This window comes from Macrobrachium nipponense, chromosome 28, assembly GCF_015104395.2.
Source record: "Macrobrachium nipponense isolate FS-2020 chromosome 28, ASM1510439v2, whole genome shotgun sequence".
NCBI lineage: Eukaryota > Metazoa > Arthropoda > Malacostraca > Decapoda > Palaemonidae > Macrobrachium > Macrobrachium nipponense.
The window spans coordinates 75,275,378-75,294,021 of NC_087217.1; the positions used below are offsets into that span (position 1 = coordinate 75,275,378).

The following is an 18,644-nucleotide window of genomic DNA, read 5'->3' on the forward strand; positions in this document are numbered from 1 at the left end:
ATAACTTCCCTTTCAACCCATTAATGTCCTTCCCTTTCCACCCACCCTGAATGTTTCCATTCCCTTTCCACGGAATGTCCTCCCTTTCCACCCTGAATTGTCCTTCCCATTTCCAGCTGAATGTCCTTCCCTTTCCCAACCCCTGAATATCCCTTCCCATTTCCACCACCCCTGAATGTCCTTCCCTTTTCCACCCCTGAATTGTCCTTCCCTTGCCACCCCTGAATGTCCCTTTACCTTTCCCCTGAATGTTCCCTTCCCTTTCCACCCCTGAATGTCCTTCCCTTTCCAAGGAATGTCCTGTCCTTTCCACCCCGGATATACCCTTCCCTTTCCACCCCTGAATGTCCTTCCCTTCCACCCCTGAATGTCATTCCTTTCCCACCATGATATCCTTACCCTTTCCCACTGAATGTCCCTGCCCCTTTCCACCCATGAATGTCTTCCTTTCCACTGAATGTCCCCCCTTTCCAACTGAATGTCCCTTCCCTTTCCACTCCCCTGAATGTCCCTTTCCCATTTTCACCTGAAGTCCCTCCCTTCCACTGAATGTTTCCCTCCCTTTCACCTCCTGAATGTCCTTCCCGTTTCCACAAATGTCCCTACCTTTCCACTGAATTCCCTCCCTTTCCACCCCTGAAAATGTCCCCCTTTTCCACTGAATTCCTTCCATTTCCAACCCACCCTGATATCCTTTCCCTTTTCCACCCTGAATGTCCCTTTCCCTTTCGCCACCCCTGAATGTCCTTGCCCTTCACCCCTGAATATCCTTCCCTTTCCACCCTTTTCTGAATGTCCCTCCCTTTCCAACTGAATGTCCCTCCCTTTCCAACCCTGAAATGTCCTTTTCCCTTTCCCACTGAAATTTTCCTTCCCTTTCCACCACTGAATGTCCTCCCTTTCCAATGTTTATTAATCCTTCCCTTTCCACTGAACTGTCCCTTCCCTTTTCCCAACTGAATGTCACTGAATGCCCCTTCCCTTTTCCACCCCTGAATGTCCCTTTCCTTTCCACGAATGCCCCCCCTCCCATTTTCAAACTGAAATGTTCCCCTCCCTTTCCCCTCTGAATGTCCCTCCTTTCCCTGATGGTCCCTCCCTCCACTGAATGTCCCTCCCTTTTCCGACCTCTGACTGTTCCTTCCCTTCCACTGAAATGTCCTCCCTTTCCAACCGACGCTGAATGTCCTTTCCCCTTAATTCCCACCTTTCCACCCCTGTAATTTCTAATTCCCTCCAAACTGAATGTCCAACCTTCCCTTTACCCCACCCCTGATTGTCCCTTCCCTTTCCCTGAATGTTTCCCAACCACTGTGCCCACTGAAATGTTCCCTCCCTTTCACCCTTCTGAATGTCCTCCAATTTCCACTGAATGTCCCTCCCTTTCCACTGAGTTCCTTTCCATTTCCACCTGACTGTCCCTACCTTTTCCACCCTTAATGTACTCCCTTTCCACTAATGTCCTTCCCTTTTTCCACTGAATGTCCTTCCCTTCCCACCTGAATGTCCCTTTCCCTTTCCACTGAAATGTCCTTCCTTTCCACCCTGAATGTCCTCCCTTTTCCACCTCTGAATGTCCCTTCCCTTTCCACTGAATGTCCCTCCTTTCCACTGAATGTCCCTCCCTTTCAACTGAATGTCCCTCCTCCATTTTCCACTTCTTGAAGTCCTCCCTTTTCCACTGAATGTCCTTCCCTTTCCACTGCAAATGTCCCTTCCCTTTCCACCTATGAATGTCCCTCCCTTTCCACCTGATCTCCCTCCCCCTTTCACTGAATGTTCCTTCCCTTTCCACCTGAATGTCCCTTCCTTTCCCTGAAATGTCCCCTCCCTTTCCACACCTTTTCTGAATGTCCCTCCCTTTCCCTTGATGTCCCTCCCTTTTCCACTGAATGTCCCTCCCTTTCCAACCTCTGAATGTCCCTCCCTTTTCCACTGAATGTCCCCCTCCCTTTTCGCACCTGAATGTCCCTTCCCATTTCCAACTGAATGTCCCCTTCCCCTTTTCCACTGAAATGTCCTTCCCTTTTCCACTGAATGTCCCTCCCTTTCCACCTAAATATCTTTCCCCTTTATGAATGTCCTCCCTTTCCACCTCTGAATGTCCCTCCCTTTCCACTGAATGTTTTCCCCTTCCCTTTCCACGAATGTCCCTCCCTTTCCCACTGAATGTCCCTCCCTTTCCAACTGAATGTTTCAATTCCCTTTCCACTGAATGTCCCAATTTCCCTTTCACTGAATGTCCCTTTTCCCTTTCCAACCTGAATGTCCCTCCCTTTCCACTGAATGTTTCCTACCCTTTCCAACTGAATGTCCCTTCCTTTTCCACTGAATGTCCCGTCCCCTTTGCCACCCTTCTGAATAATCCATCCCTTATCCCACCGACCTGAAGTGTCCCCCCCTCCCTTTCCACTGAATGATCCCTTCCCTTTCCAACTGCCCTGAATGTCCTTACCCTTTTCCCATTTTCAACTGAATTTCCCTTCCCTTTCCACTGAATGTACCCTTCCCATTTTCCACTAATTGTCCCTTCCCTTTCCAAACTGAACTGTCCTTCACCCTTTCCACCTCTGAATATCCCATCCCTTTTCCCAACCTGACTAATCCCTCCCTTTCCACTGGAATATCCCTTTTCCCAACCCTTTCAACTGAATTGTCCCTCCCCTTTCCACCCTTTCCAATTTCCCTCCCTTTCAAGAATGTAATCCCTTTTCCCCCCTTCCCCTTTCCAAACTGAATGTCCGGGCGCCCTTTCCACCGAATGAATTCCCCTCCCTTTCCAACATACGAATGCCTTCCCTTCCCCTGAATTTCCCTTATTTCCCACTGAATGTCCCTCCCCTTTCAACCCTGAAGTGTTCCCTATTTTCCACTGAATGTCCCTCCCCTTCAACCACGAATGGTCCCCAACCTTTCCCACTGGGGAATGTCCCCCTTCCCTTTCCAAACTTAACTGAATGTCTCCCCTCCTTTTTTCCACCTGAATGAAATTTCCCATCCCTTTCCAAACTGAAATGTCCCTCCCTTTCCCAACCCTTGAATGTTCCCTTCCCTTTGGCCAACTGAAGTGTACGCCATTCCCTTTCAAACTGAATGTCCCTTCCCCTTTCCAACCGTGAACTGTCTTCCCGCCCCAATGGGGAATTTCCCCCGGGGGCCCTTTCCACTGAATTATCCCCTGGGGCCCCTTTCCCTTCCAATTGGGTCCCTCCGCCTTTCCACCTCTGAAGAATGTCCCTCCGGGCCCTTTCCACCTCTTACAATGTCCCTCAACCTTTTCCACTGAATGTTCCCTACCCTTTCCACCTCTGAATGTCACCTCCCTTTCCCCTGAATTTCCCTACCCTTTCACTGAATGATCCCTCCCTTTCCACCTCTGAAATGTCCCTCCCTTTCCACTGAATGTCCCTCCTTTCACTAAATGTCCCTCCTTCAACGAATGTCCTTCCCTTTCCACTGAATGTCCTTCCTTCCACTGAATTAGTCCCTCCCTTTCCACCTAAATATCCCTGCCCTTTCCACTGATGTCCCTCCCTTTCCACTCTGAATGTCCCCGCCCTTACCACTGAATGTCCCTCCCTTTTCAAAGAATGTCCTCCCTTTCCACTGCATGTACCCTCCCTTTCCACTGAATGTCCCTCCCGTTCCACTGAATGTGTTCCCTTTCCACTGATGCCCCACTTAAACTGAATGTGCCCTTCCCTTTCCAACCTGAACGTCCCAGTCCCTTGCACCTGAATGTTTCCATCCCTCTCAAATGCAATGTCACCCTCCCTTTCCAACTGAAATGTACCTCCTTTCACCTGAAATGTCCCTCCCTTTCACTGAATGTCCCTCCCTTTCCAAACTTCTGGAATATCCCTCCCTTTTCCACCTGAATGTCCCTCCTTTGCCAACCTGGAATGTCCCCTCCTTTCCACCCTGAATTCTTCCTCTTTCCAACTGAATTTCCTTCCCACTTTCCACTGAATGTCCCTCCCTTTCCTACCTCTGAATATCCCTCCCTTTCCACTGAAATGGGTCCCTCCCTTTCCCTGAATGTCCCTTTCCTTTCCACTGAATGTCCCTTCATTTCCATTGAATGTCCCTCCCTTTCCCCTGAATGCCCCTCCCTTTCCACTGAATGTCCCTCCCTTTCCACCTCTGAATGTCCCTCCCTTTCCACTGAATGTCCCTTCCTTTCCACTGAATGTCCCTCCCTTTCTCCACTGAATGTCCCAACCTTTCCACTGAATGTCCCTCCCTTTCCACTGAATGTCCCTCCCTTTCCACCTGAATTCCCTTCAACCGCTTTTCCACCTCTGAATGTCCTCCCTTTTCCACCCCTGAATGTCCCGACCCTTTCCACCACCTGAATGGTCCCTCCCTTCCCTGACCCTGGCCGCACCCTTTCCACCTCTGAATGTCCCTCCCTTTCCACTGAATGTCCCTCCCTTTCCACTGAATGTCCCTCCCTTTCCACCTCTGAATGTCCCTCCCTTTCCACTGAATGTCCTCCCTTTCCCACGATTTCCCTCCCTTTTCCAACTGAATGTCCCTCCCTTTCCACTGAATGTCCCACCCTTTCCACTGAATGTCCCTCCCTTTCCACTGAATGTCCCCCCCTTTTCCACCTTTCCCTGAATGTCCCCTCCCTTGTTTCCAACTGAATGTCCCTCCCTTTCCACCCTGATTCCCTCCCTTTTCACTGAATGTCCCTACCCTTTCCACCAAAGTGGGAATGTCCCTCCCTTTCCACTGAATGTCCCACCCTTTCCACCTCTGAATATCCCTCCCTTTCCACTGAATGTCCTCCCTTTCCACTGAATGTCCCTCCCTTTCCACTGAATGTCCCTCCCTTTCCACTGAATGTCCCTCCCTTTCCACTGAATGTCCCACCCTTTCCACCTCTGAATGTCCCTCCCTTTCCACTGAATGTCCCTCCCTTTCCACTGAATGTCCCACCCTTTCCACCTCTGAATGTCCCTCCCTTTCCACTGAATGTCCCTCCCTTTCCACTGAATATCCCACCCTTTCACCTCTGAATGTCCCTCCCTTTCCACTGAATGTCCCTCCCTTTCCACTGAATGTCCCACCCTTTCCACTGAATGTCCCTCCCTTTCCACTGAATGTCCCTCCTCCCTGTCAACTGAATCCCGCCCTTTCCCACCCTCCATGTTCCCCTCCCCCTTTGCCACTGATCCCTCCCTTTCCACTGAATGTCCCTCCCTTTCCACTGAATGTCCCTCCCTTTCCACTGAATGTCCCTCCCTTTCCACTGAATGTCCCTCCCTTTCCACTGAATGTCCCTCCCTTTCCACTGAATGTCCCTCCCTTTCCACTGAATGTCCCACCCTTTCCACCTCTGAATGTCCCTCCCTCTCCACTGAATGTCCCTCCCTTTCAACTGAATGTCCCTCCCTTTCCACTGAATGTCCCACTCTTTCCACTGAATATCCCACCCTTTCCACTGAATGTCCCACCCTTTCCACCTCTGAATGTCCCTCCCTTTCCACCGAATATCCCACCCTTTCCACTGAATGTCCCTTTCCACCAATATCCCTTTCCACCTCTGAATGTCCTCCACCCTTTCCGAATCCACTGAATATCCCACCCTTTCCACTGAATGTCCCACCCTTTCCACTGAATGTCCCACCCTTTCCACCTCTGAATGTCCCTCCCTTTCCACTGAATGTCCCACCCTTTCCACTGAATATCCCACCCTTTCCACGAACCTTTCCCACCCTTTCCACTGAATATCCCACCCTTTCCACTGAATGTCCCACCCTTTCCACCTTTGAATGTCCCTCCCTTTCCACTGAATGTCCCTCCCTTTCCACTTCTCCACCTTCCTTCACCTCTCCTTCCCGTACTCACAATGCTCCACCCGTCTCTCTCATGACTGAGGAAGACTTGGACGGACACATGGAGCAATTAGAATACGAATACGACAGCTTGGAAAAGCTCATTGCAGAACTGGATGAGTCAGAAACTGCAGGCATCAAGATCAATGCCATCCGTCAGAGGATATTGAAAATTAGAGATATCCTCAGGAAGATAATTCACCACAAGAAGGTGCCCTGTGACACACGGCATCTCGTTCCCTACACAGTCTGGCCTGGACTCTCTGCACCTCGAGTGGACGGCCCTCAAAGAGGTAAGTCTCCAAGTGTCTCTACTTCTTCTTCATTGGTTTCTCATCTTCCTCCTCCAACTCTTTCTCTAGGATCTCCTTCCCGTTCCACTCCTCCACCTTCCCCAACCTCTCCTACTCATGAATCCCTTCCCCTTCCACCCCACCCCTCCCCAAACCTCATCTTCCTTCCCCCAACTCTCCCACTCCTGAATCCCCTTGCCTTTCAGCTCCCCCAACTCCCCACCTCGCCTACTCATGAATCCCCTTCCCCAACCTCTCCCCCACCTTCCCCAACCCCTTTCCCACACCGAATCCCCTTCCCTCATCTCCCCCAACTTCCCAGCCTTCTCCTACTCCATGAAATCCTTCCCCACCTCTCCTACGCCTGAATCCCTTTCCTTTCATCTCCCCAAACTTCCCCAACCTCCTACTCATGAATCCCTTCCCAACCTCTCCCCCACTCCTGAAGCCCTTTTCCTTTCATCTCCCCCAACTTCCCCAACCCTCTCCTATCATGAATCCCCTTCCCAAAACCTCGTCCCCCACCTTCCCCAACCTCTCACACTCCTGAATTCCCCTTCCCTTCATCTCCCCAACTCCCCAACCTCTCCTACTCATGAATCCCCTTCCCCAACCTCTCCATCCTGAAAATCCCCCTTCCCTTAATCTCCCCCAAACTTCCCCAAACCTTCCTACTAATGAATCCCCTTCCCCAACTTCCCCCAACCTCCCCAACCTCTCCCCCACTCCTGAATCCCATCCCTTTCATAATCCCCCAACTCCCTTACTACATGAATCTCCTTCCCCAACTCCCCACCTCTCCCCACTTCCCACTCCCCTGAATTCCCCTTCCCTTTCATCTCCCCCAACCTTCCCAACCTCGCCTACTCATGAATCTCCCTTCCCCAACCTCGCCCCCAACCTTCCCAACCTCTCCCACTCCCTGGAATCCCCTTCCCTTTCATCTCCCCAACTTCCCAACCTCTCCCCTAACCTCCCATGAATCCCCTTCACCAAACATCTCCCTCACCGTTCCCCAACTCTCCTACTCAATCCCGAATCCCTTCCCCAACCCTCTCTTCCAACCCTTCCCCAAACCTCCTACCCACCTTCCCCAACCTCGCCCAACTCCCTTGAATCCCCTTCCTTTCATCTCCCCCAACCTTTCCCAACCTCTCCTACCTCCCCATGAATCCCCTTCCCCAACCTCCCTCCCTTCACCTTCCCCAACTCTCCGACTCTAGAGCACACAGCCCTTCCCCAACCTCCCCTTCCCCAACCTTCCCCAACTCCTTCCCCTAACTCCATGAATCCCCGTCCCCACCTCTCCTACTCCATGAATCCCCTTCCCCAACCTCTCCCACAATTTCCCCAACGCCCCTTCCCTTTCACACTCCTGAATCCCCCAATTCCCTTTCCCCAATCCTCCCCCCAACTCCCCAACCTCTCCTACTCATGAATCCCCTTCCCCAACCTCTCCCACTCCTGAAACCCCTTTCCCTTTTCATCTCCCCCAAACTTCCCCAACCTACTCCTACTCAGGAATCCCCTTCCCCAACCTCTCCCCCACTAACCCCCCAACCTCCTCCCACACTCCTGAATCCCCATCCCTTTCATCTCCCCCAACTTCCCCAACCTCTCCTACTCATGAATCTCCTTCCCCAACCTCCTCCTCCCCAACCTCTCCTGAATCCCCTTCCCTTTCATCTCCCCCAACTTCCCCAACCTCTCCTACTCATGAATCCCCTTCCCCAACCTCTACCACCTTTCCCCAACCTCTCCCACTCCTGAATCCCCTTCCCTTTCATCTCCCCCAACTTCCCCAACCTCTCCTACTCCTGAATCCCCTTCCCCAACCTCTCCTCACCTTCCCCCAACTCTCTCCTACTCATGATCCCCTTCCCCAACCTCTCTCCACCTTCCCCCAACCTCTCCCCCACCTTCCCACTCTCCCACTCCTGATCCCTTTCCTTTCATCTCCCCCAACTTCCCCAACCTCTCCTACTCATGAATCCCCTTCCCCAACCTCTCCCTCACCTTCCCCCGAACTCTCCTACTCATGAATCCCCTTCCCAACCTCTCCCTCACCTTCCCCCAACTCTCCTACTCATGAATCCCTTCCCCTTCCTCTCCCTCACCCTCCCCAACCTCTCCCCCACCTTCCCCAACCTCTCCCACTCCTGAATCCCCTTGCCTTTCATCTCCCCCAACTTCCCCAACCTCTCCTACTCATGAATCCCCTTTCCCAACCTCTCCCCACCTTCCCAACCTCTCCCACTCCTGAATCCCCTTCCCTTTCACCTCCCCCACCTTCCCCAACCTCTCCTACTCATGAATCCCCTTCCCCAACCTCTCCCCCACCTTCCCCAACCTCTCCCACTCCTGAATCCCCTTTCCTTTCATCTCCCCCAACTTCCCCAACCTCTCCTACTCATGAATCCCCTTCCCCAACATCTCCCCCACCTTCCCCAATCTTTCCTACTCATGAATCCCCTTCCCCAACCTCTCCCTCACCTTCCCCCAACTCTCCTACTCATGAATCCCCTTCCCCAACCTCTCCCACTCCTGAATCCCCTTCCCTTTCGACTCCCCCACCTTCCTCCGCCTCTCCTCCTGAATCTCCTTCACTCCCTACTTCTTCCATCTCTCCTTCTCTTCCTCCCAATGCTCCACCCCCTCCTTCTCCCCCTCCTATCTCCATTATAGCTGAGGAATTAGACCGTGAATACGAGACATTAGACAAGCTCCTCTCCGAGTTAGATGAGTCCAAAATACGAAACGAAAAGTCCACAGTCATCTACCCAAAAATGAACCATATAAGTAGGCTGGCGAGGAACCTGATAAACCAATGGAAACTAAGGAAGGCTGTGGAGGCCGAACCTGAAAGTAAGTCTCCTAGTTTTTCTCGTCGTCCTTCTGCTCCTCGTCCTCTACCTGTCTCTCCTCCTTCAGTTCTCACTGTTTCACATTCACCCCCTGATTCTCCCCCTCTTAACCCTACCCCTCCTCCCTCCCTTGTTTCTCTTCCTCTTCCCTTCCCTGTTTCTCCTCCCCTTCCCTTCCCTGTTTCTCCTCCCCTTCCCTCCCCTGTTTCTCCTCCCTTCCCTCCCCTGTTTGTCACCCTCCCCCTCCCCTCCTACCTCCCCTGTTTCTCATCCTCCTTCCTCCCCTGTATCTTCTCCCCATGCCCCCCATATTTCTCCTCCTCTCTCCCTTGTTTCTCCTCCTTCCTCCATTGTTTCTCCCTCACATGCCTTCCCTGTTTCTCATCCTCTCTCCCTTGTTTCTCCTCCTCCTTCTTCCCCTGTTTCTCCACCCAATGCCTCCCCTGTTTCTTCCCCTTCTTCCTTCCTTGTTTCTCCCCCCCCATGCATCCCCTGTTTCTTCCCCTCCCTCCCTCCCCTGTTTCTCTTTCCCTTCCACCCTTAACACCTCTTTTCTCTTGTTCTCATTGTTCCTCTTCCCTCCTCCCCTCTAACGGGGCCATTGATGACCTGGCACAAATAGAGAAACTTGAAATGATAGCCAATAAGACCATTGACATAATTTTTGAGTTGTTGCAATGTATTGGCTATCCAAGAGGATCATGGATGGAAAAAACTGATGAAGCAGCCCCCCCCCCCCCCCCCCCCCCCCCCCCCCCCCCCATTCTTCTGCACCTCCCATTGTTCCTCATTCCTCTCCTCTCTCAAAATCATCGTCATCTTCCCCTTTCCTCCACTCTGCAGATTGTCTTATGGAGGGAGGACGATTAGAGGAATATAGAGGAGCTCTCGTCTATTACATCAGCATGGTCTTCCAGGAATTAAAAATGATCAGATTATTTGGGAACAAACAAAAGAAGGAAGAGAAACAAAGGAAAAAGGAACTCAAGCAGCAAAAGCGTAAGGGGAAAGGCAGTGCTGCTGCAAATGGCAGTAAAGAACAAGAAGGTTGGGAGATGCAGGGATATCCAGGAGCCCCAACGGGTCCAGGATATTATGGACAACATAATGTGCCTCAAATGTGGCATGGCGATCCACAATACGGTATACCTCCACAATTTGGACCTGGTGGTCAAATATACCCTGGTCCTCCAGGAATGGGACCTAAAGATCAAAGGTACCCTGGTCCTCCAGGAATGGGACCTAATGATCAAAGGTACCCTGGTCCTCCAGGAATGGGACCTAATGATCAAAGGTACCCTGGTCCTCCAGGAATGGGACTAAATGATCAAAGGTACCCTGGTCCTCCAGGAATGGGACCTAATGGCCAAAGGTACCCAGGTCCTCCAGGAATCGGCCCTAATGATCAAAGGAACCCTGGTCCTCCAGGAATGGGCCCTAATGACGAAAGGTACCCTGGTCCTCCAGGAATGGGACCTAATAATCAAAGGTACCATGGTCCTCCAGGAATGGGACCTAATGACGAAAGGTACCCTGGTCCTCAAAGAATGGGCCCTAATGACGAAAGGTACCCTGGTCCTCCAGGAATGGGACCTAATGACGAAAGGTACCCTGGTCCTCCAGGAATGGGACCTAATGGCCAAAGGTACCCAGGTCCTCCAGGAATGGGGCCTAATGATGAAAGGTACCCTGGTCCTCCAGGAATGGGGCCTAATGGCCAAAGAAGGCCTGGTCGTCTACAACAGAGACCCAATGGCCAAAGACAGCCTGGTCGTCCACAACAGAGACCCAATGGCCAAAGAAGACCTGGTCGTCCACGACAGAGACCCAATGGCCAAAGAAGGCCTGGTCGTCCACGACAGAGACCCAATGGCCAAAGACAGCCTGGTCCTCCACGACAGAGACCCGATGGCCAAAGACAGCCTGATCCTCCACAACAGAGACCTGATGACCAAACACGGCCTAGAAGGCCTGGCCCTAGATTTGAACGTTCCAGTTTGCTAGAAGAGTAGGTATTTTCCTTGCCTTCCCACCTGAGTCCTCTCCCCTGCACCTATTCTTCTTCTTCTTGGGTTGTGGGTTAGGTTAGGTGTGGGTGCGGTGATGGGTTAGGTGCTGGTGTGGTGTTGGGTTAGGTGCATGTGTGGGGTTAGGTATGGGCATGGTGTTGGATTAGGTGCAGGTGTGGGGTTACGTATTTGAGTGGTGTTGGTTTAGGTGCAGGTGTGGTGTTGGGTTAGGTACAGGTGTGGTGTTGGGTTAGGTGTGGGTGCGGTGTTGGATTAGGTGCAAGTGTGGTGTTGGGTTAGGTGTGGGTATGGTGTTGGGTTAGGTGTGGGTGTAGTGTTGGGTTAGGTGCGGGCATGGTGGGTGCAGGTGTGGTGTAGGGTTAGGTGCAGGTGGGGTGTGGCATTAGGTTAGGTGCGGGCATGGTGTGTGCAGGTGTGGTGTTGGGTTAGGTGCAAGTGTGGTGTTGGGTTATGTGCGAGTACGGTGTGGCGTTGGGTTAGGAGCAGGTGTGGTGTTGGCTTAGGTGCGGGTGTGGTGTTGGGTTAGGTGCGGGCGTGGTGGGTGCAGGTGTGGTGTTGGGTTAGATGCAGGTGGGGTGTGGTGTTGGGTTAGGTGCGGGCGTGGTGGGTGCAGTGGGGTGTGGTGTTGGGTTAGGTGCGGGTGTGGTGTTGGGTTAGGTGCGGGCATGGTGGGTACAGGTGTGGTGTTGGGTTAGGAGCAGGTGTGGTGTTGGGTTAGGTGCAGGCATGGTGGGTGCAGGTGTGGTGTTGGGTTATGTGCGAGTACGGTGTGGCGTTGGGTTAGGAGCAGGTGTGGTGTTGGGTTAGGTGCGGGTGTGGTGTTGGGTTAGGTGCGGGCGTGGTGGGTGCAGTGGGGTGTGGTGTTGGGTTAGGTGTGGGTGTGGTGTTGGGTTAGGAACGGGTGTGGTGTTGGGTTAGGTGCGGGTGTGGTGTTGGGTTAGGTGCGGGCATGGTGGGTGCAGTGGGGTGTGGTGTTGGGTTAGGTGTGGGTGTGGTGTTGGGTTAGGAACGGGTGTGGTGTTGGGTTAGGTGCAAGTGGTGTTGTTAGAGCAAGGTGTGGTGTTGGGTTAGGTGCAAGTGTGGTGTTGGGTTAGGAGCAGGTGTGGTTTTGGGTTAGGTGCAAGTGTGGTGTTGGGTTAGGTGCGGGCGTGGCGGGTGAAGTGGGGTGTGGTGTTGGGTTAGGAGCGGGTGTGGTGTTGGGTTAGGAGCGGGTGTGGGGTTGGGTTAGGAGCGAGTGTGGGGTTGGGTTAGGAGCGAGTGTGGGGTTGGGTTAGGTGCGGGCGTGGTGGGTGCAGGTGTGTTGTTGGGTTGGGTTAGGAGCGGGTGTGGTGTTGGGTTAGGAGCGGGTGTGGGGTTGGGTTAGGAGTGGGTGTGGGGTTGGGTTAGGTGCGGGCATGGTGGGTGCAGTTGTGGTGTTGGGTTAGGTGCGGGCATGGTGGGTGCAGGGGTGTTGGTTGTTGGGTTAGGTGCGGGTGTGGTGGGTGCAGGTGTGGTGTTGGGTTAGGTGCGGGTGTGGTGGGTGCAGGTGTGGTGTTGGGTTAGGTGCAAGCGTGGTGGGTGCAGTTGGTGGTGATTGGGTTAAGTTTGGGCTGGTGGGTGCATTGGGTTACGGGCGTGGTGGGTGCAGGTGGTGGTGTGTTAGGTGCGGGCGTGGTGGGTGCAGGTGTGGTGTTGGGTTAGGTGCGGGCGTGGTGGGTGCAGGTGTGGTGTTGGGTTAGGTGCGTGGTGGTTGGGTTAGCAGGTGGGTGTGGTGTTGGGAGGTGGGGGTGCGGGTGTGGTGTTGGGAATTAGGTGCGGGCGGGTGTGGGTGCAGTGGGGTGGTGTGTGGGTTAAGGTGTTGGGTTGTGGTGTTGGGTTAGGAACGGGTGTGGTGTTGGGTTAGGTGCAGGGTGCGGCTGTGGGTTGGGTTACAGCGGTGTCGGTGTTGGGTTAGGTGCGGGCATGGTGGGTGCAGGTGTGGTGTTGGGTTAGGTGGCATTGGTGTGGGGTTGGGTGTGGTGGGTTGCGGGTGGGGTGGTGGTTGGGTTATTGGTTGAAGGTGTGGGTGTTGGGTTTAGGAGCGGGTGTGGTGTTGGGTTAGGTGCGGGTGTGGTGTTGGGTTAGGTGCAGGTGGGTGTTTTGGGTTAGGTGCAAGCGGGTTGGGGTGTTGGGTTAGGTGAAGTGCGGTGTTGGTGTTGCAGGTGTGGTGTTGGTAGGTGAAGGGGTGATGGTGTTGGGTTAAGGGTTAGGGGAGTGGTGTGTTTCGGAAGGGAAGAGGGGTGTGGGTTGGGTTAGGGAGGATCGGGGTGTGGTGTTGGGTTAGGGGTGCGGGGCCGGGTGAGGGGGTGGGGGGTGCAGGGTGTGTGTTGGGTTAGGTGGGCGCGTGCGGGGTGGGTTGGGTTAGGAGCGGGTGTGGGTTGGGGTTAGGAGGTGGGCGTGGGGTGGGTTGGGTTAGGGCGGCATGCAGTTTGTGGTGTTGGGTTTTAGGGTGCGGGCATTGGTGGGTGCAGGTGGTGTCGGGTTTAGGTGCGGGTGGTGGTGGGTGCAGGTGCTGGGTTGGGTTAGGTGCGGGTGTGGTGGGTGCAGGTGTGGTGGTTGGGTTAGGTGAGAGTGGTGGGTGCAAGGTGTGGTGTTGGGTTAGGCGCGGGTTGTGGTGGTTGGGTTTAAGTTTTGGGGCGTGGTGGGTAGGCCGTGGTGGTTGGCCGGGTTTAGGTGGGCGGGGTGGTGGGTTCAGGTGTGGTGGTTGGGTTCGGTGCGGGCGTGGTGGGTTTTGCAGGCATTGGTGTTGGGTTTAGGTGCGGACGGTGGTGGGTTCAGGTTGCAGTGTTGGGTTAGGGCGGGGCGTGGTGGGTGCAGGTGTGGTGTTGGGTTAGGTGCAGACATGATGGGTGCAGGTGTGGTGTTGGGTTAGGTGCGGGCGTGGTGGGTGCAGGTGTGGTGTTGGGTTAGGTGCGGGTGTGGTGGGTGCAGGTGTGGTGTTGGGTTAGGTGTGGGTGTGGTGTTGGGTTAGGTGTGGGCATGGTGGGTGCAGGTGTGGTTTTGGGTTAGGTGCAGGTGTGGTGAGTGCAGATGTGGTGTTGGGTTAGGTGCGGGTGTGGTGTTGGGTTAGGTGCGGGCGTGGTGGGTGCAGGTGTGGTGTTGGGTTAGGTGCAGGTGTGGTGTTGGGTTAGGTGCAGGTGTGGTGGGTGCAGGTGTGGTGTTGGGTTAGGTGCGGGCGTGGTGGGTGCAGGTGTGGTGTTGGTTAGGTGCGGGTGTGTGTTTGGGGTTAGGTTGCGTGGGGGCGTGGTGGGTGCAGGTGTGGTGTTGGGTTAGGTGCGGGCGTGGTGGGTGCAGGTGTGGTGTTGGGTTAGGTGCGGGTGTGGTGGGTGCAGGTGTGGTGTTGGGTTAGGTGTGGGCGTGGTGTTGGGTCAGGTGTGGGCATGGTGGGTGCAGGTGTGGTGTGGGTTAGGTGCGGGTGTGGTGTTGGTTTAGGTGTGGGCATGGTGGGTGCAAGTGTGGTGTTGGGTTAGGTGCGGGTGGGGTGGGTGCAGGTGTGGTGTTGGGTTAGGTGCGGGCGTGGTGTTGGGTTAGGTGTGGGCATGGTGGGTGCAGGTGTGGTGTTGGGTTAGGTGCGGGTGTGGTGTTGGTTTAATTGTGGGCATGGTGGGTGCAGGTGTGGTGTTGGGTTAGGTGCGGGTGAGGAGGGTGCAGGTGTGGTGTTGGGTTAGGTGCGGGCGTGGTGGGTGCAGGTGTGGTGTTGGGTTAGGTGCGGGTGTGGTGGGTGCAGGTGTGGTGTTGGGTTAGGTGCGGGCGTGGTGTTGGGTTAGGTGTGGGCATGGTGGGTGCAGGTGTGGTGTTGGGATAGGTGCGGGTGTGGTGGGTGCAGGTGTGGTTTTGGGTTAGGTGCGGGTGTGGTGGGTGCAGGTGTGGTGTTGGATTAGGTGCGGGTGTGGTGGGTGCAGGTGTGGTGTTGGGTTAGGTGTGGGCATGGTGGGTGCAGGTGTGGTGTTGGGTTAGGTGCGGGCGTGATGTTGGGTTAGGTGTGGGCATGGTGGGTGCAGGTGTGGTGTTGGGTTAGGTGCGGGTGTGGTGTTGGGTTAGGTGTGGGTGTGGTGTTAGGTTAAGTGCGGGTGTGGTGTTGGGTTAGGTGTGGGCATGGTGGGTGCAGGTGTGGTGTTGGGTTAGGTGCGTGTGTGGTGTTGGGTTAGGTGCGGGCGTGGTGGGTGCAGGTGTGGTGTTGGGTTAGGTGCGGGCGTGGTGTTGGGTTAGGTGTGGGCATGGTGGGTGCAGGTGTGGTGTTGGGTTAGGTGCGGGTGTGGTTTTGGGTTAGGTGTGGGCATGGTGGGTGCAGGTGTGGTGTTGGGTTAAGTGTGGGTGTGGTGTTGGGTTAGGTGTGGTGTTGGGTTAGGTGTGGGCATGGTGGGTGCAGGTGTGGTGTTGGGTTAGGTGCAGGTGTGGTGTTGGGTTAGGTGCGGGCATGGTGGGTGCAGGGGTGGTGTTGGGTTAGGTGCAGGAGTGGTGTTGGGTTAGGTGTGGGCATGGTGGGGTACCGGTGTGGTTTGGGTAGGGTGCGGGTGTGGTGTTGGGTTAGGTGCGGGCGTGGTGGGTGCAGGTGTGGTGTTGGTTAAGTGCGGGTGTGTTGGGTAGGTGTGGGCATGGTGGGTGGCGGTGTGGTGTTGGGTTTTGTGCGTGGTGTTTGGGTTAGGTGGGTGCATTGGGTGCAGTTGTGTGGTTGGTGGGTAGGTGCGGGTGGGTGGTGGGGTAGGGGGGTTGTGGGCATGGTGTGGGCATGGTGGGGTGCAGGTGGTGGTTGTTAGGGTTAAGTGTGGGCATGGTGGGTGGCAGGTGCGGTGTGTGTTAGGTAGGTGTGCATGGTGCGTGCAGTGTGGTGGTAGGGTTTTAGGTGGGTGCATGGTGGTGGGTCAGGTGTGGTGTGGATAGGTGGGTGGGCATGGTGTGGGAGGGCTGGTGGTGTAGGCGGCATGGAGGGTGCAGGTGTGGTGTTGGATTAGGTGTGGGCATGGTGGGTGCAGGTCTGGTGTTGGGTTAGGAGTGGGCATGGTGGGTGCAGGTGTGGTGTTGGGTTAGGTGTGGGCATGGTGGGTGCAGGTGTGGTGTTGGGTTAGGAGTGGGGCATGGTGGTGCAGGTGTGGTGTTGGGTTAGGTGGGGGCGTGGTGGGTGCAGGTGTGGTGTTGGGTTAGGTGCGGGCGTGGTGTTGGGTTAGGTGTGGGCATGGTGGGTGCAGGTGTGGTGTTGGGATAGGTGCGGTGTGTGGGTGCAGGTGTGGTTTTGGGTTAGGTGCGGGTGTGGTGGGTGCAGGCGTGGTGTTGGATTAGGTGCGGGTGTGGTGGGTGCAGGTGTGGTGTTGGGTTAGGTGTGGGCATGGTGGGTGCAGGTGTGGTGTTGGGTTAGGTGCGGGCGTGTGTTAGGTTGGTGTGCATGGTGGGTGCAGGTGTGGTGTTGGGTTAGGTGCGGGTGTGGTGTTGGGTTAGGTGCGGGTGTGGTGTTAGGTTAAGTGCGGGTGTGGTGTTGGGTTAGGTGTGGGCATGGTGGGTGCAGGTGTGGTGTTGGGTTAGGTGCGGGTGTGGTGTTGGGTTAGGTGCGGGCGTGGTGGGTGCAGGTGTGGTGTTGGGTTAGGTGCGGGCGTGGTGTGTGGGTTAGGTGTGGGCTGGTGGGTCAGGTGTGGTGTGGGTTAGGGTCGGGAGTGTGTTTTGGGTTAGGTGTGGGCATGGTGGGTGCAGGTGTGGTGTTGGGTTAAGTGTGGGTGTGGTGTTGGGTTAGGTGTGGTGTTGGGTTAGGTGTGGGCATGGTGGGTGCAGGTGTGGTGTTGGGTTAGCAGTGGTGTTGGGTTAGGTGCGGGCATGGTGGGTGCAGGGGTGGTGTTGGGTTAGGTGCAGGAGTGGTGTTGGGTTAGGTGTGGGCATGGTGGGTGCCGGTGTGGTGTTGGGTTAGGTGCGGGTGTGGTGTTGGGTTAGGTGTGGGCGTGGTGGGTGCAGGTGTGGTGTTGGGTAATGCTGTGTGTTGGTTAGGTGTGGGCATGGTGGGTGCAGTGGTGTTGGGTTAAGTGCGGGTGTGGTGTTGGGTTAGGTGTGGGCATGGTGGGTGCAGGTGTGGTGTTGGGTCAGGTGCGGGTGTGGTGTTGGGTTAGGTGTGGGCATGGTGGGTGCAGGTGTGGTGTAGGGTTAAGTGTGGGCATGGTGGGTGCAGGTGTGGTGTTGGATTAGGTGTGGGCATGGTGGGTGCAGGTCTGGTGTTGGGTTAGGAGTGGGCATGGAGGGTGCAGGTGTGGTGTTGGTTAGGTGTGGGCATGGTGGGTGCAGGTGTGGTGTTGGGTTAGGAGTGGGCATGGTGGGTGCAGGTGTGGTGTTGGATTAGGTGTGGGCATGGTGGGTGCAGGTGTGGTGTTGGGTTAGGAGTGGGCATGGTGGGTGCAGGTGTGGTGTAGGGTTAGGTGTGGGCATGTTGGGTGCAGGTGTGGTGTTGGATTAAGTGTGGGCATGGTGGGTGCGTGTGTGGTGTTGGTAAGGTATGGGGCGTGTTGGGTGGGGTCAGGTGTGGTGTTGGGTTATGGTGCGGGCATGGTGGTTGCAGGTGTTGGTGTGGGTCTTCAGGTGTAGGCATGGTGGGTTGCAGGTGTGCGGTGTTTTAGGGTTAGGTGCGGCGGGGCGTGGTGGGTGCAGGGTGTGGTGTTGGGTTCAGGTTGTGGGCATGGTGGGTCGCAGGTTGTGGTGGTGGGGGTGGGAGGGAGGGGCGGGGGCGTGGTGGGGGGGTGCAGAGGGGGTGTGGTGTTGGGTTAGGTTGCGTGGGCATGGTGGGTGGCAGGTGTGGTTTTTGGATTTGGGTTAGGTTGCGGGCTGGTGGAGGGTGCCGGTGGTGGATGTTGGGTTGGAGGGGCGGGCATGGTGGGTTGCAGGAGTGTGGTTTGGTTAGGGTTAGGGGTAGGCGATGGTGGGTGCAGGTGTGGTGTTGGTTAGGTGCGGGCGTGGGTGGGGTGCAGGTTGGTGGTGTTTTGGGACTAGGTTGGGTGGGCATGAGGTGGGTGCAGGTGTAGGTGTTTGGGTTAGGTGCGGGTGGGGTGGGGGTTGGGTTAGGTGCGGTGGGTTGGTTTGGTGGGTTTAGGTGCGGTGGTTGTGGCCGTGGGCTAGTGTTGCAGGTGTTGTAGTTACTGGGTTAGGTGCGAGGTGTTGGTCTTCGGGTTATGGTGCCGGCGGGTTTGTGGTATTGGATTAGCTGCAGGTATGGAGGGTTGGGTTAGGATGCAACGCTGCAGTTGGGTGCAGGTGTGGTGTGGGTTTAACGGTGCAGGTGTCTCTTTGGGATTCTTATGGTGCAGGGTGTGGTGTTGGGTCTTTAGGTTGCACTGTGGTGGTTGTTTGGGTTAGGTGTTCATGGTATGGGCGGTGTTTGGGTTTAAGTACAGGTCTGCGGGGTTTGTGTTTGGTGCAGGCGCATTGGGTACAGGTGTGGTGTTGGGTTAGGTGCGGGTATAGTATTGGGTTAGGCACAGGTGTGGTAGGTGCAGGTGTGTGGTGTTGGGTTAGGTGCAGGTGTGGTGATTAGTTATGTGCAGGTAGGGTGTGGTACTGGGTAAGGTGTGGGCATAGTTGGTGCAGGCATGGTGAGTGCTGGTGTGGTGTTGGGTTAGGTGCAGATGG

General features: G+C 55.4%; 3 protein-coding genes across 3 annotated transcripts; 1 reads left to right on the forward strand and 2 right to left on the reverse strand.

Annotated features, from left to right (window-relative positions):
- Positions 1–7,873: 7,873 nt before the first annotated feature.
- Positions 7,874–8,816, reverse strand: LOC135201237 (sodium/potassium/calcium exchanger 1-like). The gene is given in 3 exon segments (XM_064230114.1): positions 7,874–7,974; positions 8,254–8,340; positions 8,606–8,816. Coding segments are annotated over 3 exon segments (399 nt in total).
- Positions 8,817–9,851: 1,035 nt separating this feature from the next.
- LOC135201238 (proline-rich protein 2-like) lies at positions 9,852–11,012 on the forward strand. Its single transcript, XM_064230115.1, has one exon. It carries the CDS (start codon positions 9,852–9,854, stop codon positions 11,010–11,012), a length of 1,161 nt encoding a protein of 386 aa, XP_064086185.1.
- Positions 11,013–17,640: 6,628 nt separating this feature from the next.
- On the reverse strand, positions 17,641–18,021 carry LOC135201240 (uncharacterized). Its single transcript, XM_064230116.1, has one exon. It carries the CDS (start codon positions 18,019–18,021, stop codon positions 17,641–17,643), a length of 381 nt encoding a protein of 126 aa, XP_064086186.1.
- Between the last annotated feature and the right edge of the window lie 623 nt (positions 18,022–18,644).